At 34.7% G+C, this 27,057-nt stretch overlaps 1 protein-coding gene across 1 annotated transcript in view; it reads right to left on the reverse strand.

Annotated features, from left to right (window-relative positions):
• Positions 1–4,091, reverse strand: part of LOC141455443 (uncharacterized) — a 55,393-nt gene extending 51,302 nt beyond the window's left edge. The window contains exon 1 of the mRNA XM_074130520.1: positions 3,861–4,091. Within this exon, the coding sequence (XP_073986621.1) occupies positions 3,861–3,892 (32 nt within the window). The 5' untranslated portion in view covers positions 3,893–4,091. The remainder of the gene's footprint in view (positions 1–3,860) is intronic.
• Between the last annotated feature and the right edge of the window lie 22,966 nt (positions 4,092–27,057).

Genomic DNA, 27,057 nt, shown 5'->3' on the forward strand with positions numbered 1-27,057 from the left:
AATAAAAAAATATTATGAATGAACTGGCCAGCATAAGGGTCTGTGACATCTAATAAATTCTAAAAAATGTGAAGGAAAAGTTAATGCAGTAAAATTACTTAAATTATATCAATGAAGTATTAATGAAATGTTGGGAACTGCTGATTTGTGTACCTTTTGGCGTTTAATCAACCCTTATACTTAACTTTTAAAACTGTAAGTTTTTGTTAAGGAGATTTTTGTACCTTTTGGATAGATTTTCCTTTTTGTCTATTTGCAAAGTTACGTCTGCTTTACAGATTTTTTAAAATTTGGAATAAGCTATTCTATCATTATAACCTGATAAGGTGTTAAATCGGAACCGTAACTACCACTGGAGAGATCTTTTTAAAGAATGATTATAGTTGCGGTCCCCAAACCATCCTCAATAACCATTTTTTTGAGAAAGCGTTTTGAATAAAATAGGAAGGTATTTGTACGTAAATAGCAAAATTAAACTGCGATTTCAGTACTTCCTTTTAAGAGGAGCAAGAAAAATAAACTGCGATTACAGTACTTCTCCCTAAAAGGCAAAGATTTTGAATCGAACGACAATTCATTGATGTAAATCGGTTCACTCATTGATAATTTTAACGATTGCAGTACTTCCTCTTAGTAGGTGTAAGAGCATGATGGCACTTCACAGCCACGTAGAGGAGCTTTAACCACTTATTTGAGCTAAATTTTATCAAAATCGGACTAAGCTTTGTAGAAATATTGGTAATAATAGTTTTAGAAAGGGCCTTATTTGGGTGGGGCGAACTCCCCTCCTTATGAGGCATAGCGTCGAGACTTTTAAAGTACAAATCTGTACAAAATTTCGATTCGAATGACACTTCATTCATGAAAATCGGTTCACGTGTCGATAATTTGAAACGATTGCTATACTTCCCCTTAACAAGTGTAAGAGCAGATCGTCGCTTTATTGTTAGGTAGGGGAGCCCTAACCCTATCATCCTACCAAATTTTTTCAAAATCGGGCCAAGATTCACAGAGTAATTAGTAATAATAATTTTGGAGGGGGCCTTACATAAAGGGGGCTAACTCCTCTCCCATGCGATGTACAGGGCCGAGACCCCCAAAAGGCACATCTACATAAAATTCCGAATCGAATGACACCTCATTCATGAAAATCGGTTCACGCGTTTAGGCGCTACGTTGTTTACAAAAAAGGTAACAAGAACAACAACAACAAGAAGAAGAAGAAGAAGAACAAGAACAAGAACATTTTTTGAAAAAGCCGTTTTTGCTCATTTTCGGCAACTTTTTTCTCGAAACCTATTAGATCTGGGTGGTTGCAAAAAAATTACAGTTATAAAGGAGGATTTGCCCTATATTATAAAGAAAATTTGGGAATTTTATCTTTTATAGAAAAATAGAAAAAAATTGTCAAAGTTGGGTGTTTTTCAACGTTACACTTTTTCGTGCAGTTTTTGATGGTCAACCCTTATACAACTGTCCTACCGGACAGTTTTAATACATTACTCTACTGTTTGATTTATCCTCAAAAAAATAAAAATAATTTGCATTTAATTACTTTCGAGTCAAGAAAAACAAAGATAAAAATTACGCATGAAGACCCCTTTTTCCGAAGGCTAACCAAAAATTAAATGCATTGATTAAGAGTTAGTAGATGTTGCAATGTTGTTGAATCAAACTTATTGGTAGCTTTACCGGTACTTAGCTAAAATACGCTTAAAGAATTAATGCTTTCGTGTGATTTAGTTTACTGTAGCAGCAAACTTGAATGAAAATCATTAAACTGGATTAATCTAGAAGCTGAAAGAAAATTTCTTTTCGAGTAAATCCTAAAAACTGCGGATAAACTTTTGTGTAGAAAGATGAATTAAAGATTCTATGAGAAGATACATAGCAGAACATCAAAGAACCTCCCATTGGAAATCGTAGAAAATAGATACCAGTATAATCTTTAGGGTACTTTATCAAAGAGGACGACATTAATGGCTTAGAAGTAATCTAATCTGTTTAGAAACAATCGCTTATTTTCCAAAGGGCTAGTATACAACTGCAGATTAAGTCACAGGTTAGGAGTGGAATCTTCTAGTATTTTTTTTTTTGCGCATCAACAGCTGAGGTTATTAGCGCTCGGAGCTTTTTTCAGTGCACTGCCGGCCTCCGGACAGTGTTCTCTCGTTACAGACAACACTGTCCATCACCGGACAGTGAGCTGTAAGAAGCTCCTAGGAAGAGAAAATCTAAGGGTTAGCAGCTGGATTCGAACCCGGGACCTCCGCGTGGGAATCGAGTACGCTAACCACGTACTATTTTTCTTAAGAATAAAAATTTAGGGCTTACGTAGGCCAAAAACTGAGGTCCACCCTCATAAACCACTACACCATTCTGCCCATAACGGAAGGTAGGTCCTCTTAAGGAGACAGTTACCGAGAGATTAAGCTGATAAGTTCTGCATTTAGAATTTGCACAAAAATTACATAACTATTCACATGAACTAACACCATCAAATTTCATAGTTTTGTTCGAAATATGGGTTAAATAAGTAATGGTAGTCCAGCAGGAGTTTATTTTAAATACATCTAAAAAAAATAAACATTACAAATTACTTCAGGTCATATTCCATTAGTATTGCTATGTTCGTAAACTCAAGTAGGATTAGATTTGAATTCCTTACTCGGCTATTTAAGGGTGAAGATCACTTAAAGAACAAAAATAGACAAACAATTTGATTGCTGTCCCTACAATAATATAATCGCGGATTAAGTTGGGTTAATAAAATTCACAATTAAACTATCAATTTAACTGAAACCCTCATTTGGGCCATTACTGAATCGATATTACCCATTCTTTAAAATTTGCTCCATATTTCGAATCTTTGAGTACAATGGATCTCTCACTTTAATTTGAAACATTCCCCAACGAAAAAAAAGAGTAAGTTTAGGCCATTTCTTGTGCTACAATTTGGAGAATAAAAAAATGGCTGTTCCGGAAGTGATCTTACAAAGCTATAACTTTGAAAGTATTTTCGTAAAAAATTTAAAAATGAAAGGTACTTTGTGTTTCTCACAATGTTCTATCCTGGCGCACTATAACTGTATTTGGTTTGTAAAAAACTAAATTTTAAGTTAAAGATAAAAATAAATCTAAATTAGGACCTTGAGAATGGTTACAAGAAAAGTAGATTGAGTATAAACAACATTTTGTTTTTTATAGTTAATGCAATAAAAATTTCAATTATAAGTAAAATAAAAGATAATACAAATTATTGAAAAAATAAATTATTTTCTGTCTTATATTTAAAAACATGAAGTAGCACTTAATAAAATAAATAAACATTATCAGGTAAAAGACAAATCATTAAATAAGTAAACAAAATTGCAGAAAGTAAATTTAGGAATAAATATGCTTTGCCAAAGTTTGCAAAGAAAAGAAGAAGAAAAAAAAAAGAACTGCAGACGATGTCTACCTGAAGTTGTTTGATGGAAGAATGCAATAAGAATAAAAACCCCTTTTTAAGTTGTAAAACTGTCACGTCATAAATTTTAGTTACTTAATGGTTTAAGAAACTGTAAGGCGTTTTTTTAAATTTTAGAGAAATAAAATCTAGTTGAATTAGGTAACTGAGGTTTTAAATGACGAGCTCTGAACAGGATAGTTCATTGGTTAGCGGTACTCGATTCCCTCGAATAACTTATTTAGGAAAAGTAAAAAATACATAAATATATTTAATGTACGATCAATAATAAGATTTATAATAAATCTAATTGAGTTTCGCAACATTACTCCATTAAGATGTGTTTTTTATGAATAATTTAGTACTTTATACTAAAGTTTCAAGTTTTATTCTAATAATTTAAGAAATTTACCTCATGTACAGTTGCTGTGGCAGAATGTCCATATTCTTTTGACGATTGTTTTACTAGTTATTTTCTGACAATAATAGTCTACGTAATTAATATCTAAAATCACGTTCTAAAAAATAATTAAAACAAAGTATTAAATAGAATGTTTATATAAACAACCGATTACACTTGGACAACATAGTTCTACACGTTAATACGCGAACACAATACAAGGGACTGGTGCTTCAGACAACCAGAGTGGATTGAGCCGGTAAACCTCCCCACTCCAACTAAACCAGCCACGCCTTCAATATGTTCTTCACCAATCATAATATACAATCCTCCCCCACCTGTACCTATTTACTATTTTTCTTAAATTAATGAACTTCTCTACGGCAAATGATGCGACAAGAAGAAGCTGTGTTTTGTAGGATATGTATTTTATAATAGATAATTCTCTTTTTTGTTTGAAACTAATTTTCATCTTACTATTTGAATGGGGCTCATTTCAAATGCTCTTGTTTCATACATTTTGTACCAGTTTCATACATTGGACTTCTGTAGCGATATTTTTTAAGGACAACTCAAGAGGGAGAATTGGAAAGCGGTTTATGACTCCTGTCGATGTATGAGTTAATTGAAGCAATGATTTTTTCTTTGGTTACAGTTGTATTCAAAATACTATTGAAATTATTATTAAAGTTGAGGTACTCCTGAGTTATTTATTAATTAATACAAAAATTCAATTCTGTTTGGAAATTGAGTCAAATTACTTTAAAACGTTATAACTGGATTTTACTTTTACTTCTTGTTTGGATCTCTTAAGATCGTATCAGGGATTCAGTAGGTTATTCAGTTATTTGTGGGAATGTCGCTTCAAACACTAACCTGAACTCCTCTGGGTACATCAGATTACCGCGCCGTAGACCCACGTTACCTGTAACACTGGAATGGTTTTCAAATTCGGGCAGCTTTTTTCATCAATGTCATACGAGAGAATCTGCTAATCTTTCCTTTTTAACCCTTACGCTGCAAAAATATGGAACTTAATGTTGAAAATCACACTGGTAATCGACTAAAAGCATTCCCGCTCATTCAGTGATTCTAAGATCAAGGCGGACAATACCAAGTAAAGAGCAATATAACTCAGTAGAGTCCTGCGATATTTCCACTGTAAGGACCATTCAATGCTTAACTCGCTCTAGTAAGTTGTTATTTGAGATTGATAACCACTTCTTTCAGTGAACGTAGGCCGGAATTATACTTTTTCCACTGTTTATTGGACGCGTATTAAGAAGTAACGACGACACAGTCTATAACTTACAGCCCTGCTCTAGTAAATGGTTATTTGATAATGAAAGTCACTTTTTTCAGTGAAATAGGCCGGAATCTTACTTTTTCCACTGTTTGTTGAACGCATAATTTGATTTTAATTCAAAAAAATCTATTTCCACACTGACTGTACCTTTGCGATTAACTCGCATGAAAAATAAAAATACATTAATGCAAATGCAATGTGCGTTTGTTTTCCTTGGTGTTTCGTATATGGTGCAGTACGTTTTTGATCCTCGACACCTAAAAATTTGCTATCTTATCGATCCCCTAAAAGTGTTTTTGTTTTCCAAATAAGGAAAGGTTAGCGGCGAAACTAATCTCCATCGTCCACACTACTTTCAATTGGCTAAAAAACGATAGATCATATGAGTAATCGGCTTCTCCAGTTACACGTGAAGCGGATGCTAAGTTTCTGGGTCATTTGCCAATTAATGTATATGAAACAATCAAAGTAAGAGTAATTTATGCAGCTGAATATAAAAGTTGTTTCTATAATTAATACAGGATCTATGTATTAATTACAGAAAATATGTATTAACTAATAATCACTTTATCTGCATAAAATTCAGTCTTTATCAGTTTATCTCGTAGCATTGAAAATGAACATTTGTGAATATAACTCTTCACGCGCAACATAATTATTTTTTTAGGTACTATCAAGAGAAACTATTACGAGGGTCGTTTGAAAAGTCCGTGCAAAGTCAGAGAGATAGCACCACTGGCGCGTATCGAGGTTATGTTTAGTTAGTAGCATCTCTTGGAAGAACACACACCAAGTTCCAGCCAGATCGGTCTATTTCTTTGTGTTTGGCATTCGTTTGAATCGAGGAAGTCGAGTGATTTTCAAAAAATGGACGAAAAAGAATTTCGTGTGTTGATTAAACACTACTTTATGAAAGGCAAAACGCCTCAGGAGACTAAAGAGAAGCTTGATAAACATTATGGTGACTCTGCACCTTCGATTAGAACAGTTTATAAGTGGTTTCAAAATTTTCGGAGTGGCCATATGGGTACAAGTGACGCTGAACGTTCTGGACGCCCTGTTGAGGTTACTACTCCAGAAATCATTGATAAAATCCATGATATGGTGATGGATGACAGAAGAGTGAAGGTGCGTGAGATTGCTAGTGCTGTGGGCATCTCGAATGAACGGGTACATAATATTTTGCATCAACATTTGGACATGACAAAGCTATCCGCATGATGGGTGCCGCGATTGCTCACGCTTGACCAAAAACGAAATCGTGTAAGGACGGTTTGCAGCTGTTCCAGAAGAATCCGCAGGACTTTAAGCGTCGTTTCGTCACTGTGGATGAAACATGGATACATAACTACACTCCTGAGACCAAAGAACAATCTAAACAATGGGTTACCAAGGGGGAATCTGCGCCAAAAAAGGCGAAGACCGTTCCTTCGGCCGGAAAGATTATGGCGACTGCCTTTTGGGATTCGCAAGGAATAATCCTCATCGAATATCTGGAAAAGGGTAAAACTATTACAGGTGCATATTATTCATCGTTATTGGACCGTTTGAAAACCGAGCTGCAAGAAAAACGCCCACGATTGGCCCAGAAAAAAGTCCTTTTCCATCACGACAACGCACCAGCTCACACCTCAGCAGATGTGGTCGCAAAATTAATGGAAATAGGGTTCCAACTCGTTTCATATCCCCCCTACTCTCCAGACTTGGCTCCCTCGGACTACTATTTGTTCCCCAATATGAAGAAATGGCTGGCGGGAAAAAGATTTTATTCAAACGAGGAGGTGATTGCAGAAACGAATGGCTATTTTTCAGACTTGGACAAGTCCTATTATTCGGAAGGGATCAACAAACTAGAGCAGCGTTGGACGAAGTGTATAAGCCTAAAAGGAGACTATGTTGAAAAATAAAAAAGGTTTACCCCAAAAAATTAAGTAGTTTTTATTTTTGCACGGACTTTTCAAACGACCCTCGTAAATATCCCTTCGATTATTCAGTCACTTACCTGTATGTATATAAGCACTTTCATTGGCTCTCCCATTTTTTCTTATTTAATGTTCAATGAAGCTACATATGAATTCAAACAAAAACAACTAAATGTTCTCAAAAAATAGATAAAAAATCCAACATAATCGGATCTGTTAAAGTTTTCTAAAGATAAAAAAAAAGGTAGAAAATTATGATAAATAAGAAGATTTCATTGTTGTTACTCTTATTGCAAAAATTAAATTGTTACAAAAGACTGTAAATTTAATAAATAAATATGCTGCTAGTGAAACTGGAAATAAACAGGAGATTCCTTAATATTGTACGAATATATTATATTTTATATTTCATGAATCTTTTCTAAAGAGAAGTTATGGTTACTGTATATGCTCATGCTTTGTTACTAAATAGAATGGTTGTGTAAACTCTATATAAGAGCTGAATAAATATTAGAAACAGTACCTAACTCTCTTAGAACTCTTTGCATTCAAGGTGTAGTAGTCTAGAGCTCACACAATCACAGCCTCACAGCCAAGTCTAGTTCGCGCTGCGCTGTATGTGTAAATGTTATTTTGGTGTTAGTATGTGAGGCGGGCGCATTTGAAACTGGATCGCAATTTAGATTAGGTTGGGCAATCCAGGAGACCAGTCCGTTTGTGCTATCACACATCTTTTGTCCTCTTTTCACAATTCAGCCAGAGAGAAAGATTTTATATATATATATATAATGTGTAAGACTGACTGAGATGTGTGTTAGTGAAGAATCTGTAAAGGGCAAAAAAAGAGGATAGAAAAGGGAGACATCTATTTCAGGGAGCTGTGAGCTCTCTGTTATTATTGATAATAGAAGTTTCTACTGCGTTGTCAGTAGGCAGCGCCTATTCAAAAAGCAACACCTATATAAACAGGGGCTTACTTCAAATAATAGCCTTTGCCTTGCTCACGGACGCACGTTCTCGTCTCTTATTACTTTTTTTGCTTCTGAAATCTCCCTCCCACTCTTATCAAAATATTATTTTAAAAAATAATGTATTTTTTAACTCTTTTTTTGTTTACTTTAGGGACTCCATCTCATTCTTTCAGAATAGCAGCCCACTGTTCTTCCATGAGAACCTTTTGAAATCTAAATATTATACGACATTGATATACTCTTTCAAAGATATTTTCTCTTAAACTTTTAAATAACAGGTCAATTTCCCTAATAGTCGGCCCTACATCATAAGGGCTTTAGCATTCCTGCTTGAAAGCTCAGGTTAACAATTCAAACTATTCTTAAATTATTAAACCCAATACTTGCTCAATGTACATAGAAAAAGGGAAACATAGCTGATAATAAATTCTACCTCTTAGAGAATAACACAATCAATTATTGCTTATCATTCGAGTGCATTTTAAAATTGATTTTTCTAAGATGTAAGGTGTGAATATTATCTCCCAAAAACGAGTTCTTTAGGATTGATTTTTCTTAATAAGAATTAAAAAAAGGGCTTACGGAGAGTGAAAAGAGAAGATATCAAGTAGGTACTTCTGGCAAGTTTGGACACCTGGCTCTAGCATGTATCTGGAAAAGGAAGGACAAAAGTTTTCCATCCTGGTTGAAGAAATTCACTTGATCCTCAAGAGAAAATTCTAGAACGATTTTTACGTGCTTTTAATCCCCGCAGTTAAAATTAAAAAAAAAAAAAGTTTAAATCGTACAGATTTTGCGATATTACCAAAAATATCTGTTTTCAATTTCGAGGTTCCCTGAGTTCAGAAAAGTGGTTTGTGTGTGTGTGTACTTGACCACTTTAACTCTAAAACCAAAACAAAACATTAGCAGAAAGTTCAAATTTAATATTTATTTTGGTGCCAAAAGAGGATGCCACAATATGATTTTGGTTAAAATTTTACAACCAAATTGACAACTTCACTAATAAATGGGTTGTTACGACAATAAGCAGGCTGCGAGCGAACCACGCGGTGTGCGGATCATATCTACACAGGATCAACAAAAGGTCCTCTCCACTTTGCGTAGATTGCAATGAGGAGGAAGATTTCAAGCAAATAATAATGATATGTCCAAGTTATGTGGTAGAAAGGAAACGAATGTTTGACGACATATACAGGTATTTAGATGCACCATTTCGCTACGAAGACATAATATTCTCCACCAACATATATGTGCTTAATTCTATAGCAGAGCTAGCAATGAAATATGAATGTATTTAATAGTTATAGAATGAATGGAAGAAAATGATTAGAGAAGGATTACGTTATTTTAATTTCGGTTAAGCTATAAGAATGGCAGGAATATAGAGTACTGATCCATCCATTCATGTAAGTAAGTTTGTATGTACTATAGTTGTATATAGTAGAGGGATGGATGTGTGAAGCAAATGTATTTATAGGTAAGAATGGAGAGTGAGTGATATTCCAGTGATAAGCACCTAGACGACGCTGTACATTGAATGGAAGAGGAGTTAGCCCCATTTAGGTAAGTCTAATAATTTACATTAAATGTATAACTTTAATTTCGAACATTATTCTATGAAAAATCTATTGAAAAGGATGGCTTTTCTCTAAAATGGTCTTACTTTTTATTGTGCCCACTTGCCACCTGAATAATATTTATAAAAATCAATTGTGGGCCTGAATCTCCAAATTTGGAAAAAATCAACTGACCCAAAGTGCCACTTTTTGTAAAGTTTTTTTTACAGTTTTTCAGTTATACTCGCAAGCGGCTTTGTAATTTTGATTTCTAAACCACTTGTCAGAAATTAACACAATAGCCCACAACTTTAAGGGGAAAAAAAGTGAACTGTGTTGATTTGTTACTGTAAATATTATGTATATTCACTGCTGAATGCTTTCGTAGAGGTAATTATTATAAACTAATCCTGTAATTTTAATCTAATTCTTATTGAATTACAAATTATGTTAAAATAATAAATTAATGACAAAGACAAGTGTATACATGTAAAAAATACATGTACATTTAAAAAAGTTTAGAATTAATTTCAGTTAAAAAACTTACAAAGCAGTCTTGTGCTGCAATGAAACAATACATAATTTTATTTCACAATAATACCTTTTTAAATTTTTTAAAAAATTCAAGTTAATAAAACAGCAAACAATAACTTTCTTTTCAAGATAACAAAATAGTTTCTTTTATTAAATAATACAAATGTTATTGTTGTAAAATACAATACATTTTTCTAATAATAGCTAATTGTGTACAGATAGTTTTCTTTCATTATAACAGCCTTCTTTAAATTATTTATTAGCTATCTTGCTGCAATGATGTTTGCAAGCACGGCTATTAGATATAATAATAATGGTAATTGAGTGGATTTATATTTGTGAGGATCCGGTCAATAATCCTTAACATTTCGTTGAATTACTCAGTGCGCGGTCAGATAGTTAATACAAACAACCTCACATATTTAAAGATATTTTTTCTGCAACCATGTAGGAATGTTCTCATTACTCAATTAAAATCAGCTGTGTAATGCCTAACTTTACCTCACTAGTGGGGAAAATTCCCATTAGTGTCACTTTCCTCACTAGTGAGTGATAAAACTTTATTGTGCTTCTTTGATATAAGAAGTTTTGTTATTAAATATTTTCTGTAAAACTTTAACAAGCTTATTTAACGTAACTAAATAATTAAAAAAAAGGAATATTAAAAAAATAAAATAAAAATTGAAAGGAATATAGAAATAAAAATAATACTTTAATAAATAATTAGATATTTTTAATTATAACAGTTAAAAAGATTATAGTGTTACCTTATAGAAATTTATAATGGATTCTAGTGATTCCTGTTTAGTTTTTTTTTTTAGTTAATAACCCTAATGGTTGCAGAAAAATTATAATATTTAACTCGAGTGTTAAGTATTTTCCTCACACTCGGCAATTTGCACTTGCACTCGCCTCGTGCGTGCAAACCCTTCCTCGTGTGAGGAAAAGTACTACTTTCCACACTTGTTATTTTCAAAAGGATATTTTCTGTCAAAACTAGTTTTCGAAAATGTTATCACCTAGTAGTACTATTCGCACCAAACAAAAGTGAAAATAAAATATTTAATATCACAACCCTAGATTTCTTTGACTAAAATTTTCTTCTTTTTCATGGAAACACTATTATTTCCGGTTTACTGGCTATCCACACTATGTTCCAATTATTTTAGAAGAAAAGCTTTTACAGTTATAGCTTTTTGAACAAAATAAGCTTTACCTCCATATATCCCTCAAAGATAGGGATTATCCCAAGTACCGTTATGTCCCGTTATTCGTGTAAAAAGAACAAATACAGCTAATTGTTAAGCACCCAAGTAGGAGATTTAGGTATTTTACGCTTGCCTATTCTGAAAAATGAGAAGATGAAGTGAAAACTGTACATTTTGTACACAAAAATTGGAGGGGATATTATTATTGTTAATTAGAAGGAATTTTAAATTTTTGGTTTTTTAAGCAGGTTTTGTTTTATTTATGACTAGGTTTATTAGTATTATTATTAGGTTATTAAAAAAAAAATGTCAATAAGAATTAAATAGTACGTTTATAAAGTATATTATTATATAATATATCTTATGATTCAATATTCCTATAGCAAGAGGGTGTACTGCGATCATGCATAAATGAATAGAAAAGTAGGAGGTTTGATGGGGATATCAGCAGTTCGACAAATTTCAAAAAATAAAATCGCATGATTATTCAGTGCGAGTCGGGTTAAGACATACGAAAATTAATAAATACAATAAATGGCATTAGCTTCGGAGTCACGAGCTATTCTTCTGATTATAGATTATTCCTAACGAATCCTCAATAGTTTGCTCTGCAATCAGTGTCAGATGTTTCCTGTCGATACCTAGATCGTCGAAATAACCTTTCGGGATTGCTCCTCTAGAGAAGTAATAGCCGATTGCCACGAAATTTACCACTCTGAACTCTTCGAGGAACTTCTCCTGAATGAAGGAGCCACACTTTTTGTTGGGGCTCTCTGTTCTATTTGTTCTTGTTTCTCTTGTTCAAGATCGTGCACCTCAAAGCTCAGTGTAGAATCCAAGATCATCGGGCTGGACTTTCACCGTCAGCTGCCATTATGTCGGCATATCTAGTAGGACCTATTTGTTTCTACACCAGTTCATCTTCTCAAAGCAAACAGTTTTTTTTTCTTTCTCTCTTCAGTAATCACGTAATATTGTTTTCGGCGCTATGGTGCAAATCTAATCAGCAAATCAAAAGCAGCTTAGGGAACAGTTTCCCTGAAGAATTGGTCTAGAATTTCGTTCTGTCAACCATATTGCGGTAGACGAGCCTGACATCACGCGTCACTTGATTGCCTACGCTTGGCACGCAACGAAGAGAAGCGTAATTGGTGCTAACTTCCACTGCGTTGTGTTTTTTGTTAATGTATTATGATAGTATTTTTTCCACATATAATATTGGCTTATTATTATTATGAAAGTATGAAATCTCAAGTAAGCTCTTAGATATGATATATCTTAGAAAACGATTTTATCACAAATAAATTTGTTTTCCAGCATTATACTATAGAAATGAAGGATGCAACGGTCTTTTCTAGATTCATGTAATAAGTTAGGGTGATTACAAGTAAACTGAAGAATATATACATAAATTATAATAAATTTATTGCTTCTAGCACAATGAGTGATTGCAGATCCAAGAACGATAACAAAATCTCCCGAAATAAGAGAAATTTAGATTTTATTACAGAAATTGAAAGCAGAATGTTTGAGTAAATCATCATTGAAGGTTGTTCGCTATTGCAGCGGAATAACGACCTTGTCTGTAGGATGCACATTGCACCATAGCAATATAAAAATATGTTTCAAGCGGCCATCCTTTATATAAATACACATTGCTCTCCTCAGTATAACCGTTACAAGTATATAAAATACTTCTTTTTTATTTTTAGAACGAACACTGTTTCTATAATACTAGGCATAGCTACACATAGTTGCACATTTTTTTTTTCTTTTATTTCCAGTAAACTGTCCATGCTCCTTGCGATTTCCTGGTAGATGGTGGGTGAACAGACAAGAGCCGATGGTATGAGAAGTTTGACGCTGATAATGGACCGCTATGACAATTATCCACGCTGTCAAAACTTTTACAATAAATACATTCCTTCGTCTCACATATCTTTTTCTCATTTTATTTCTTAAGCAAGGACTGTTCTCCTACCGTGGAACGATCCAATATGTTTCAGACTAGGTCTTAGTTTAAGGAGTAAAAAACAATGCCCTCTGACGGTCTTATGACCAAGAGTATGGTCTGTCGTTAAATACTTTTTTTTTGTTAATGTATTATACGAGGGTCGTTTGAAAAGTCCGTGCAAAAATAAAAACTACTTAATTTTTTGGGGTAAACCTTTTTTTTATTTTTCAACATAGTCTCCTTGTAGGCTTATACACTTCGTCCAACGCTGCTCTAGTTTGTTGATCCCTTCCGAATAATAGGATTTGTCCAAGTCTGAAAAATAGCCATTCGTTTCTGCAATCACCTCCTCGTTTGAATAAAATCTTTTTCCCGCCAGCCATTTCTTCATATTGGGGAACAAATAGTAGTCCGAGGGAGCCAAGTCTGGAGAATAGGGGGGTTGTGAAACGAGTTGGAACCCTATTTCCATTACTTTTGCGACCACAACTGCTGAGATGTGAGCTGGTGCGTTGTCGTGATGGAAAAGGACTTTTTTGTGGGCCAATCGTGGGCGTTTTTCTTGCAGCTCGGTTTTCAAACGGTCCAATAACGATGAATAATATGCACCTGTAATAGTTTTACCCTTTTCCAGATATTCGATGAGGATTATTCCTTGCGAATCCCAAAAGACAGTCGCCATAATCTTTCCGGCCGAAGGAACGGTCTTCGCCTTTTTTGGCGCAGATTCCCCCTTGGTAACCCATTATTTAGATTGTTCTTTGGTCTCAGGAGTGTAGTGATGTATCCATGTTTCATCCACAGTGACGAAACGACGCTTAAAGTCCTGCGGATTCTTCTCGAACAGCTGCAAACCGTCCTTGCAACACTTCACACGATTTCGTTTTTGGTCAAGCGTGAGCAATCGCGGCACCCATCTTGCGGATAGCTTTGACATGTCCAAATGTTGATGCAAAATATTATGTACCCGTTCATTCGAGATGCCCACATCACTAGCAATCTCACGCACCTTCACTCTTCTGTCATCCATCACCATATCATGGATTTTATCAATGATTTCTGGAGTAGTAACCTCAACAGGGCGTCCAGAACGTTCAGCGTCACTTGTGCCCATATGGCCACTCCGAAAATTTTGAAACCACTTATAAACTGTTCTAATCGAAGGTGCAGAGTCACCATAATGTTTATCAAGCTTCTCTTTAGTCTCCTGAGGCGTTTTGCCTTTCATAAAGTAGTGTTTAATCAACACACGAAATTCTTTTTCGTCCATTTTTTGAAAATCACTCGACCTCGATTCAAACGAATGCCAAACACAAAGAAATAGACTGATCTGGCTGAAACTTGGTGTGTGTTCTTCCAAGAGATGCTACTAACTAAACATAACCTCGATACGCGCCAGTAGTGCTATCTCTCTGACTTTGCACGGACTTTTCAAACGACCCTCGTATTATTATTATTATTATTAAAGAATGAAATCTCAAGTACACGTTTAGATAAGCTAAAACTATTGTATTTAAGTAATATTCATTTCTAGTGAACACTCGATTCGGGAAACAGTCCCAGTTACGATAATTTTCGTTTTTAGTTCCACTTACCGATCGTTAGAGAAGTAATGCTATCTTTACCATTGTTTACAACAAAATTTTAAGTACCCCGGATCTCGAAAAGGAGTTGTTATAGTTAGTATCTCTCTATCGTGAATGTTTGCCCCCCATTTGGTAATAAATTTGGGTATTTTTCATCGTTTTTGGTGATTGATTCATTAATCCAGAAGTAAGAAAGAATATTGCCAATTTCTGTCATAAATTTTTATATTTTGCCATGTTTTTAAACTAGGGACTAGGTCATCTTCAGGCTAGGCCGAAAACTTGGCGAAAAAGTCAGAAAATTATGACAGAAGTTGGCAATATTCTTTCTTCCTTTTCTAGTTAATATGTCTAAAACAAAGAAGTGTATAAATTTCCAAATTAGAAATAAGTGCCATTGAAACAAGTGTGCGTTGCTTACATTGGCTATATTACTAGCGTCGCTTACATTGCAGGAGCTCTGTCGTTTTTTAAAGTTTCACCACCTTGATTCTTCTGTAAGCGTAAATCTGACATTAAATATGTCTTAATTATTTTCATGTGTTTCAAGGTCAGTGTTTCAGAGGATGTGGGTGACTTTGTGATGTTTCTTATTCTATCATCCAGTTTTCAAGATTTTCTTTCATAGCCTTTTTCGTTATGGTATGTAGAAGATTTTTTTGAGTATTAGTCTAAATGCAGTGCTCATTTAAACAGTTTGGTCATCAGCTTGGTATTCCTGGAGGTCCTGCTCTACAATCGAAGACTGTTTTTTCATGGATAGAATTACGTTTTCCACGCGTGAATTGCAGTCAGACGATGTAGGCCAAGGAAGTTGTTCGTGCTCTGCAGAACCCCGGGTAATCTCTTAAGTTAGAGGTAAATATAGAAGGAGCTCACTGCAAACATATAGATCTTTAATTTTCATTACTTCTGGGAGAGAGAGTAGGAGCTTTCCAATAAAGTGCCCTTTTAAATGTAAAGAGAGGCTTCACAAGGGCTCTTGTATTACTTCCTAACTAAGCTCAGACATCAGATCTGGAGAACATAAAGTTATATCCACAGGCTGAGCTCGAGCCCCCCGACGGGGAATCATAGTGGGTGACCCATCGTTTAGTGTACACAGATTGTACGAATCTATTAACTCTGCTAGAGCTCGTCCTTCCATGTCTTCTTCTTTGGAAACCCGAAACCTAATTTAGTACGTTACTCCATTCCTTCACTGTAGCTTTATACCCAGGACGGCAGTAAGTGCCAAGAACCGTAATACTGACGCTCCTAAATAGAATTCTAGCCTCACATATCTGTCCCTTAATGGATCATTCAGCACTACAGGATCAGAAGACAATGTTTTACTGATGAATATGGCACTTCCTCCATACCCATCCTCACGATTGTCTCTGACTACGTGTTATCTTTGCAACTCTAAATTTTGGTTAGACTTAAACCATGTTTCACTCAAGATGGCCACATCACTGCACCTTTCGCGTAGCAGGACATCAAGAGGGTCCCTATTGGCTAAATAAGATCTTATTTTTATTTATAGAATTTTCATTAGGAATGGGAATAATTTTGTGAGGATATCTTGGGTTTACTGCCTAAAAGCACATTTGAATTATCCTTCATTATCATTGATACGAATAAAATAATTAATAAAAATTCCAAATTTTGGGATTCTTGAACATTTGTTCTTAAGAAGAGGTTCCCTCGAAATTCTACTTATTCTAAATTGAACTTACATTAAAAACCAACCAATTTTTCGTATAGACATAGAGATTTGTAGCGAAGGAAGAGTGAAGTGTTCACGCTTGTATAGATTCTATTCCAGTTGCAGAGATGAGACTGACAGAGCCAGACTGCTAACTGCCGAGTCAGCACACCTCTCCTAGTCCGACTGGTCGGTGAGTGAGTCAGTACCAAGTGTCTATATTCCCACCTGCACTGTGAATACCTTCACAAAGATACTCTGTTGAAATAATAGACCAACTCGTGTTTATATTATATTTCAATATCATCACCTCTTTAAAGCTCTGTGTCAACAAATGTCTGGTATAGATATATCCATGTATGTTTACGCATAGAACTAAACTTTCTTATTAAGAGAACATTCAAAACAGTGAAATCCTAAGTTTAAAAAAAAGAAAAAAGAAATTGATGAAGGAGAAGCGGGTGAAATTTAGTGCATAGCCTCCTGCAGGGCAGGTCATACAATGCCCTAGCTAGTTGAAAATCAATTGTTACCGATTGTAAAAACGTGCCTCAAACTATTGTATCACACACACACACACACACACACACGAATATACGAGCTTATAAAAGTATAGGTTCCTACCGGGCGCGTTTCTTCACTGTCACAATATGTGATGTCGATACAGGGTCACCTGAAACTGGTCGACCAACTCCCCCTCCACTCACTCAAATAGTGAACAAACCTTTTGTCAAATACTTAACTCCAATTTTATTGTGGCTCGTTCTAGCGTTAAATCTCTGGATTAAACAGATCGCTCTTCACTGCTCACGATAAGCTTTAATTGGTTTCATGGGGTACTCCAGTTTGCTAAACTTATTGTGTGTTCTTATTTTATCTGATAGTTATTCAAAAATAAGCACACATGAGAGGTGATGCATGAATACTATCAGATCCAGTATGTAACAAACTATAAATAGTTGGAAAACAATAATGCAGATGTTGTTTAAAAAATATCATTATAATATTCTCAATAAAATATTTTCTGCGTTACAAAAATCAATCACAATCGCCATTTTACAAATGAAGCATTTCCCAAAAATAGAAGTTATACTAATAATAAATTAATGTCTCTTCTTCGAATCTATTTAATCTAGGTATGTTGTTGCAAAAAAATTACAGTCATAAAGGAGGATTTTCCCTATATTTTAAAGAAAATTTGGGAATTTTATCTTTTATAGAAAAAGAGAAAAAAATTGTCAAAGTAGGGTGTTTTTCACCGTTACGCTTTTTCCTGCATTTTTTGATGATCAACCCTTTTAGAACTGTCCTATCGGACAGTTTTAATTCCAAAATGCACACTAGATGCTTTGCTGCGTCTGGAGATAAGCCGGAACACACCTGGAATTTCAAATATTCAAGAAAATGATTAGAGAAGATTTTGAGTCGAACAACTACAGGAAAAAATGATTTAAGCAACCTCTCTCTAACTGACTTAAAAGCAATAAAGGATAAAGGCAATCCTTTGCTTCTGCTTTCCTAATTCTTCTTAGTTAGGCCGGGAGAATCTTTCCCTACTTCAGAACTAAGCGAAATGAAAGAAGACATCCCCAAGAGACCTCTCTGTCCAAGCCTGAATACAATTAACGAGCATCGCAGTCCCAACACTATTCTTCACCCTATGAAAACTACCATCTTTATCAATAATACTTTTTCCGACCTCCGCCTTTCAGAAGTAAATCGCCTTTCGCTTTTTTGCCAGAAGCGCAATTGGTATCACTCCGAGTGATTACCAAAACTGCCGATTATGGTACAATACGATACTCGGAGGTTATTTAGAGCATTCGGACAAATAGAAAATTATCGAAATTCTTTGTGGATAAAGTTCAAATTATGTTTCTAGCTGCATCTTGATTGTAATAAAATACATATAAGATTGTTTACTGTGATTCTTTATTATGCGTTTTATTAAGGGAACGTGCAATTCGTGAATTAGATAATATAAATGAAATCTAATTTAATTGACAAATATATCTAAATATATCTCAGCTAATTCAGTTTATTTGACATTTTACTCTTTAAAATATTGTTGCTAATTTCCTCCATTATAGTACATCTTTTTATATCTGTCTCCATTCTTTTCATTTTCATCTTCTACGGCTATTCCTCAACATGATTGTTCTTATCTAGCTGGTTTGCTGTGAGGATAATATATTTGAGTTCATATAACATAATGAGGTGGATTCAAATGAGTTAGGCCGCCCGCTGGGTTTGTACTAAGATGGCCGGAGCGGGGTCCTTTGGAAGGATTAGTGAGGAAGGAGCAGAGGGTGGTGAACCTACACACCTGGAGATCCTTCTTTTACATTTTTTTCCACTTCTATTTATTTATCCTTCAGTCCGCTTCTTTCTCTCTCCCACATCCTGCACCCCCCTTACTACACACGGTTATAATGCAACACATTTAGGTTTTAAATACATTCTAAATACTCCATCTCCTTCTCATGTACAAAGTTCTCATCTTTGAATGGGTAAACAAGTTTTTCCTAGCCCAGATTAAGTCCTTATTCTATTTTAATACTACTTTTACAAAAGTATAAAACATGTGTAAATATTACAAGTACCATTCTATAGTATTACAAAAGATTTCAACGTGGTCAGATGTACAATATTTTGAATAGAAAGACCTACTTTATTTCATTGAATCATGCACTTCACTGAAGTATACGGCATAATGAGGCTGCTTAATAGACCATCTTAGAGTGTGCATTACATTTGGACTAATTATATTTGAGGCGGTAGTTAGTGTAGTGGTCAAAAACGTTGGATTCGTAAGTGAGAGTTCCCCAGTTCGAATCCCGTATGTAGCTATATTTTTTAATTGTAAGAAAAACAAAAATTAGTAGTGAAGTAAAAGCTTCCGAGCCCGTCCATGATACCTAATCGGTAATTGGTCCGTTAAGCTCCACCAGAAAAAATAGGCGATTACTTAACTTTTATTATTGGACTATAAAAAATATAGTAATTGGTTCATAACATAGTTTAGGGAACATTTAGGATGGGACAAAGTTACAGGGGAAAAGGAAAGAAAGGATAGGAAAGTTAGAGAACGCCATGATTAATTCTTTTGTGTCTGTTAGGAATGGAAGGATCGTGTGTGGGTGGCTATTTCGCAGCAAAGTGGGTTAGGATGGCAATTTAAAGTAGAAAGAAGTTTCAGCTGACGGGTTTGGATTAAGAGTGTACAGAGATTAGGGAAGCAATCTCATGGATTCCAGTAGATTTCAGAGTCTGTCGCAAGTCTCAGAAATTTGTTCTGTGTTGTCTGGAGTTTCATGATGTTGCTACTGCAGGTCAGGCTCCAGGAAGAGCAGGTGTAGAGTATTATCAGCTTGATGACCACTTTGAGGAGATTGTTCTGTACAGTATTTCCCAATCTGGTGAATAAGGGGGAGTAGTCTTGCCAGAAAGTATACCAGAATTGATTTTATCCTTCAAGGTGAGCACAGATCAGTTTGGTTTAGTAGCAGAAAAGTGCAAAATCCATAAAAATAGAACATCCATAAAACCAATCCATAAAATAAATTGGTAATTCCAGTTTTAGGAATTTTCTATTATCTTGGCATTCATTCATTTTATTCGGCAATTCATTTAACCCCTCTGTATGTGAGTGCGTAGTACTCGCAAATAAAAGTTTTAGAACAACATTGGTGCAATTGCAGTTTAAAAAAAGGGACCACTTCAAGGAAATCTTTCAAAAATCATTCAGGTGGTACCTACTTCCGCTAATAAAATTGTCAACAAACTCAAAATTTAGCCGTACCAATAACTCAACTGTGCAATATGTTGTATAACCGAAATCAAATCGCACTTTATTGTGCAAACTTGAACCCTTCTAACCACAAGAAGACTCCTTAATCTCATTTTCTTGTAAGAAAAATTTTAAAGAGAGTGGTTGACCAATAAAAAAAATAGTGTTAAAGGAAATCTTTGGAACAATTTTTGAGAAAGTCTCAAAGAAGTTATGCATCTATTACTTAAAGACGGAAATAAGTTTTGGAGAAATATAATCGTTGTTATATTCAACTCCCCAAGAGATCACAATAGCATTTAAAGCATCCTGTACTTCAGTTGTTGGGAAATTAGACGACAGAATTGGGGAGGGGACTCAGGGAAAAATCCAAAATTTCGACACGATTGCGAAATATTGTACTTTGCTTACCTAAGCGAAATTAATTTAAGGAACTTTAAGTAAGCAAGTCAATTTTGAAGGGCTACAAGAAAATTACTAGAGTCATACAGCCGATAAAGCTAATAATTACCCAATGCATTGCTCTAAAATGGGAAGGTAAAACGGAGCTATAGGCTATGAAGGAAATGGAATAAGAGCTTCAAATCCGGTTCATCTGCAAACCCTTACATTATTTTTTAACAAATTTAACCCTTCATTATACATTCATCACTGGATGAACAACACCAATATAATAATCATAAAAGAACAATTAATTATTCATGTGTGTGTAATTGCTTCATTAAGAAATCGTTAGTTTCTTTTCTTGTTCCTAATCTCCCTTTCAGTAACAACTCTAACCCTATTCTCAAGAGTCTAGACCCTTATGGCGTGTTATTTATCTCTTACAAGCCGACTGAAGTAATAAATCAAATTAGGTTATCGGAGTCGAATTTCATCGCAAATCAGGGAAGGCTTTTTTGTTTATGATATGCAAAAAAAAAAAAAATATTAAAAATAAATTATTAATTAATTCCAATTGTATAATTGCAATTGATAATCAACTCAGCCGAGCCGCATGGCCATGTCCTGAAAAAGGAAATAAATTTGCCGAAACGTTGACAAAAAGACGTAGTTGTTTTTGCAGTGTGGCCAGAGGGGCTGCAGTTTCCATCCTGGGAGTTAAAGTCTGTCAATTAAGTTAATGAATAAACCGTTAGGATAGTTCAAATTTAATCTTTAAGCCATAATTTATGATTCTGGTCTGTTTAAGGTCTTACTTTGTGCAATAATAAATAGGCTGTATTAATTTTCGCTTAAGGCTTTGATCGCCTTCTTTTGCCGGAAATCCTTTTACTTTACAGGTAACTGAACTTGGAATTCTTTTATGCGTACCTGAGTCTTTCTTTTATTTTCAGATTTCTTTTATTGGGAGACAGTATTGGTCTATCTTTTATTTTACTTTTTTGTTCGTTAAGAATAGAAAGTTTAATCTTCTAGTAAAATTCCAAATCCTATACCTTTAATCCTGTTCTTAACTTATTGTTCGTCTAGTAGGTTTTTTCCCATTGATCTAAGTTTAACTTATTCTTTTCTTTTTAGTACAATATTGTATTTTCGTCGGCTTTAAAATGTCTTTAAATAATGCAGAAGAACTTCAGCAAAAGCGAGCTTATGTTTAGTTTAACTTTGTTTTAACTTCTGTTTGTTTGTTAGTTTGATAAGCCTAGAAGTGAAATTTGATAAAAACCCATGTAGTTAATATTTATGCAATTGTTTAGGAAAACTTGAGCTATGTTTAAAACAGCGATTTAATGGGAAAATACGTTTTAGGGCAGCGCTGGGAGTGATGGTCGTTAGTTTCCTTCTTGTTCAAAGTAATGAATCGTTATAAGAAAGTGTATTAGGGGAGAGTCGTCTAAGTCGTATCGGTGCTAAAATCGCACCTCAATGATTTCAAAAGTACTTTTGCCGCCATACAAATGGTAAAAATGCGTTTTCAATGAATTAAGACTGTTTTTGGTAAACGAATTCATTTATAGCCAATTGAGTGTAATTTCCATCTGGTGTGTGGAAGCTCCTAAGGCAAGAAATCACTAGTTAAATACATTTTTACCTTTTTTAGTAGAAGTTATATATCTATTAGTGATTTGTTTGCCTCTTTTAGTTTTGTGAAAGATTTTTTCAAAATAATTTTGGGGGTTTTATGAACCGACTGCACTCGGTGTCTGTGCCCACTTACCCACTTACATACCGGTGGTAAGACTTAGGACCCGGCCGCAAGGAGTTTTAAGCTTAGTTTTCTGGCGTGTTTCTTAAAATACATTTTCATTAACTATTGGGCTAGATTGGGATTGTATATTTCAATTTTATTGAAACAAATTAAAATTTCATTTATTAAAGTAAAGATATTTTTTCAAAAATAATTTTAAATGTGATAGGTTTGAAATTGAATAGAATTATATTAAAATACAGTACGTAATATATAGGACTGTCGCCATTTTCATTCAAATACAGGTTTAGTTATTATTTATTCGTTTATTTACTTTGCAATATGTGAAAATAAATATATAAAATAGTCAAAGTTGGATGTTTTTTCAACGTTACGCCTTTTCGTGCAGTTTTTGACGATCAACCCTTTTATCACTGTCCTACCGGATACTTTTAAAGCATTTAAATGTTATTGAACATCATAAAATAATAATTTGTGAATTCAAATGATCTACAGAGTTTGTTTACACTATCATCCTTGCGGCTTTTGGTAAGATTTATTAAAATTATTTAAGGAGAAATGGCTCTCTACTTAAAATAGGTTGCCGACCCCTGGGCTAGATAGATTAGCACACAGTCTTCAACCATTGGAGCGATCTTTGTTTTTAATCACTTAAGAGTTATTATTACGAAGCCTCATCAATTTGGTAAGAACAAATCCTGGCGAAACAATTAAACGAAGTAGCGTTTCGGAGTTATTGGATAAACTATACCCATAATCTGTTTGTACGGATATCGCCATAAACGGCTTTAAATCTACAGGATTGCAATCATGGACATGTCTTTCGGGATAAAGACTTCTCTGCTTCAATGATAAATAATGAAGACTCATCGTCCAAACCAATTCCAGAATAGAATACTGAAATTGAAGAAACTTTAAGTCCATCAGCGCTTCCATCGACTCTAGAGACAACACCTACCCAAGTCGTGACAAATACAGAAATTGAAACACTTGCTGTCGATATTATTGTCTCACATTCAGCCTCCAACCTATCACGTAGGACTTCGAGAGAATAAAAGGCTAATTTAAATTTGCTGGCTCCAGTTCCACGTCCAAATATATTTATTTGAAAATAAGCATAATTATTTAATTTTAGCTTGACGTACTACTTAAGCAGTAGGTGGTACGACTTAAGGTACTGGTTTCCTTAGTCGTATCGATTTCATTCTTTTTTTTTAATTTTTGGATTTTAAAGAAAATGCGCGCAGATTATTCAATATTTTTGCAATAACTAAAAGCAGAGTTTACTGAGGTTTCCATTGATACCCATAAGTATGTATGTATTTACTAATATATTCTCTAATAATGCGATCGAGAAGTTCGATTTGGCTTGGGCTTATGTTCTGCGTAAGTCTAAAAGCAAAAAGAGCAGCAAGTTGTAATTTGTTATTTTGAATCAGTTCCACACTACAATTAATTTCTGGCCCACGTTCGCTAATTACAAAAATGTAGATCTTTTCGTAGAAAAATGCTTCTTTAAGTTATAGAGAAGAATTTCTCAAAAAGTTCTTTGAAAATATTTACATTGTCGTGTGATTTTGAATCACTTATCAATGTTTAAATCATAGAAATGCTGGCATGAATCTGACTTCATTCAAATAAATCAGAATAACGGTTAAAGGGTATTTTAGAGATTTACTGCAACCATATTTTTCTTTTTATGTCTTTGTGAAATTAAAATCTGAAATAATGCTAACCCTAATACTTCAATGCTAGTTACTTTGTTGAAACGGAAAATAAATAATCTCACACTTAATTTTCAATGCGACTGCACACAGGTCGTACTTTATAAATTGAATTTGATGTGTTGCTGTTTTTATGACTTTTTGAACGCAGTTTCTTTCTCTGAGTCTCCTTGCGCAATGTGGGATAGTGAAAACTTTACTCGCTCCATAAATCGGACAATATGGAGCATCAGGTAGTCGTAAATATATCAGTAGAGACAAGGTGTTCATGAGGGTAGAACTGGGTTAAGGGAGCTGGTCTCTCAAGTAAGGGTTTATTGCAATGATGTGTAGCAGAGCGCACAGTTACATCGGCCTGTCTGTGTGGTACACAGTGAAGATGCGGCTGCCAATCTTGATTAAGGTTACAATAGGTGCGCAAGTTCCCTCAAACTCTCTTACTGCTTAGGCAGTATTGTTATTCATCGCTTCCCAGGATAATATTAATATTGGAAGGGTGTGGTCCCCGAGGATTGGGTCGCCCTTGCCCTTCAATTAGGAGGACAACCCTATCTTTTCGTATTTTACCCTCCCTTTTCGATTGTCGTAACCGACTGAGTTATTTAACAATTAAAAGAAGTACGCGCCTCTCCAGTGAGTTGTGTAACTAAGAGTCGTGTCATAACTACCTGCTGCAACTTCTTTTATTATTTCCTTTTTTTACTCCTTTATATGTCCCCGGGTTATAGGGGATGATAACACCCGAATAATCCTTCAGAACTGCAGGGAAAAGAGATACAAACAGCCCTGATATATTTTCAATTGCTTGTCGTTTGAATTATTTCTGCTATGTCTACAAAGGGAAGTAAGGTTATTTCCTTCTTTAACCGGAACTAAATGTAATACTGTAGATAATATTTAATGAATTGATGTTACCGGAAGGAATCAAAACAAGTTTAAATATTAATTCGTTAACTGTATCTGCCATGGTTTAGCGACATATTAGACTAACTCACGCACAATCGCTTACATGTTTTGGGATGTTGAAAATAACCTTATTTTCTGGCCTCAATTCTTTATAATTTCTTTTCCCAACGTTCCGGTATCTTTTCACCATATTCAGGGCTAAACAAATACTTATATAAACGTACATCAAAAATTAATTAAATGTTATTATAACAATATAATAATTATTTACATTAATAGCATATAAAAAAAAGCATATATTTTTAGGATTTTTTTAAATATTCTTGTTTTCGAAAATCCACAAACCTACTTATATTTCCTTTTATATTTTTCAATTTTTCATTTTATAGGATTTTTTTTATGTCTTAATACGTTATATTTTGAGCCTTGGCAACACTGAGTGTTGTCAGGTGCTATCTGACGTTTCCACTTGAAAGTTTGACATTTTTGACCATAACCTTCTTCACAACATTTTGTTATTTGAGCGCGATTTGTGTTGTTTACCGTCACTTGAAAATTGTGTCTCAGCGAAAAAATGGAATTAGCTCGTGAAAATTTTCGTGCAATGATTTATTACGACTTTTGACGTGGATTATCAAGACAGGAGCAACTTACTTCCACTTTTGGCGATAAAGCCCCATTCTTTGCCACTGTGAAACGCTGGTATAACGAATTCAATCGTGGTCGTCGTTCGCTGACCGACGAAAGTCGTGAAGGTTGTCCAAAATCAGTTGTTGTGTCAGAAAACATTGATGCTGTGCAAAAACTAATAATGCAAGATCGTCATGTGACATACTGTGAGATTGAGGCAACCTTAGGCATTAGTTCCACCAGCATATATAAAATACTGCATGATCATTTAGCCGTGAAAAAGGTTTGTTCTCGTTGGATCCCACATAATCTGACAAAGATGCTCTTGTCGATTGGAGCAAACAAATGCTTAAGAAATATAATGTCGGTGCTTCAAAAGACGTGTATAAGATTGTAACAGGTGACGAATCATGGATATATGCGTATGAGCCAGAAACTTGACAGCAGTCAACAACAGTATGGGTGTTTCAAGATGAACCAAATCCAACAAAAGTTGTTCGCGCTCGAAGCACTTCGAAACAAATAGTCGCCTGTTTTTTCAGAAAAACTGGTCATGTGGCAACAGTGCCTTTAGAGGAACGTAGAGCGGTCAATTCTGAATGGTACACAACCATTTGTTTGCCGGAAGTCTTCGATGAAATAAGGAAAACCAACAAGCGCCGTCGGATCATTCTTCATCAAGACAATGGCCAGCTGTCACACATCTCGTCTAACAACCGACTATTTGAGCACTCAAAAAATCAAATTAATGGGTCATCCGCCGTACAGACCTGATTTGGCACCAATGACTTCTTTTTGTTTCCGAACGTCAAGAATAAATTACGTGGACTACGATTTTCGTCGGCAGAAGAAGCCGTTGATGCATTCAAAAACCATGTTTTGGAGGTGTCTCAAGCGGAATGGAAAAAATGCTTTGACAAGTGGTTCGAACGCATGCAGAATTGTATAGATCATAAAGGAGAATATTTTGAAAAACAATAAAGTCATTTTTAATGACAAATTACTGTTTTTTTATTATTAGGCTCAAAATATAAATAGTGCCCCTCGTAGAAACAATATGGAACTTGCGATATTTTGTCTTAGTTAGTTGTTCGAACGGGATGTTGAGGCCGTTGAGAAGAGTAAGGTTAGTCATGTAGAAAGGTGCGCCAACTGTCCGGAGTAGCTTTGATTGGCCGACTGTACAGTCCGTAATTTGTAGGATGGGATTAACCCCACAGCTCTGATCCGTAAGTCCACATAGGTGTGATGATAGTATCATAAAATCAATCGTTTAAGTT

The sequence above is a fragment of the Rhodnius prolixus genome, unplaced genomic scaffold (assembly GCF_049639745.1).
Source record: "Rhodnius prolixus isolate KJV_2025 unplaced genomic scaffold, Rpr scaffold_4, whole genome shotgun sequence".
Taxonomy (NCBI): domain Eukaryota; kingdom Metazoa; phylum Arthropoda; class Insecta; order Hemiptera; family Reduviidae; genus Rhodnius; species Rhodnius prolixus.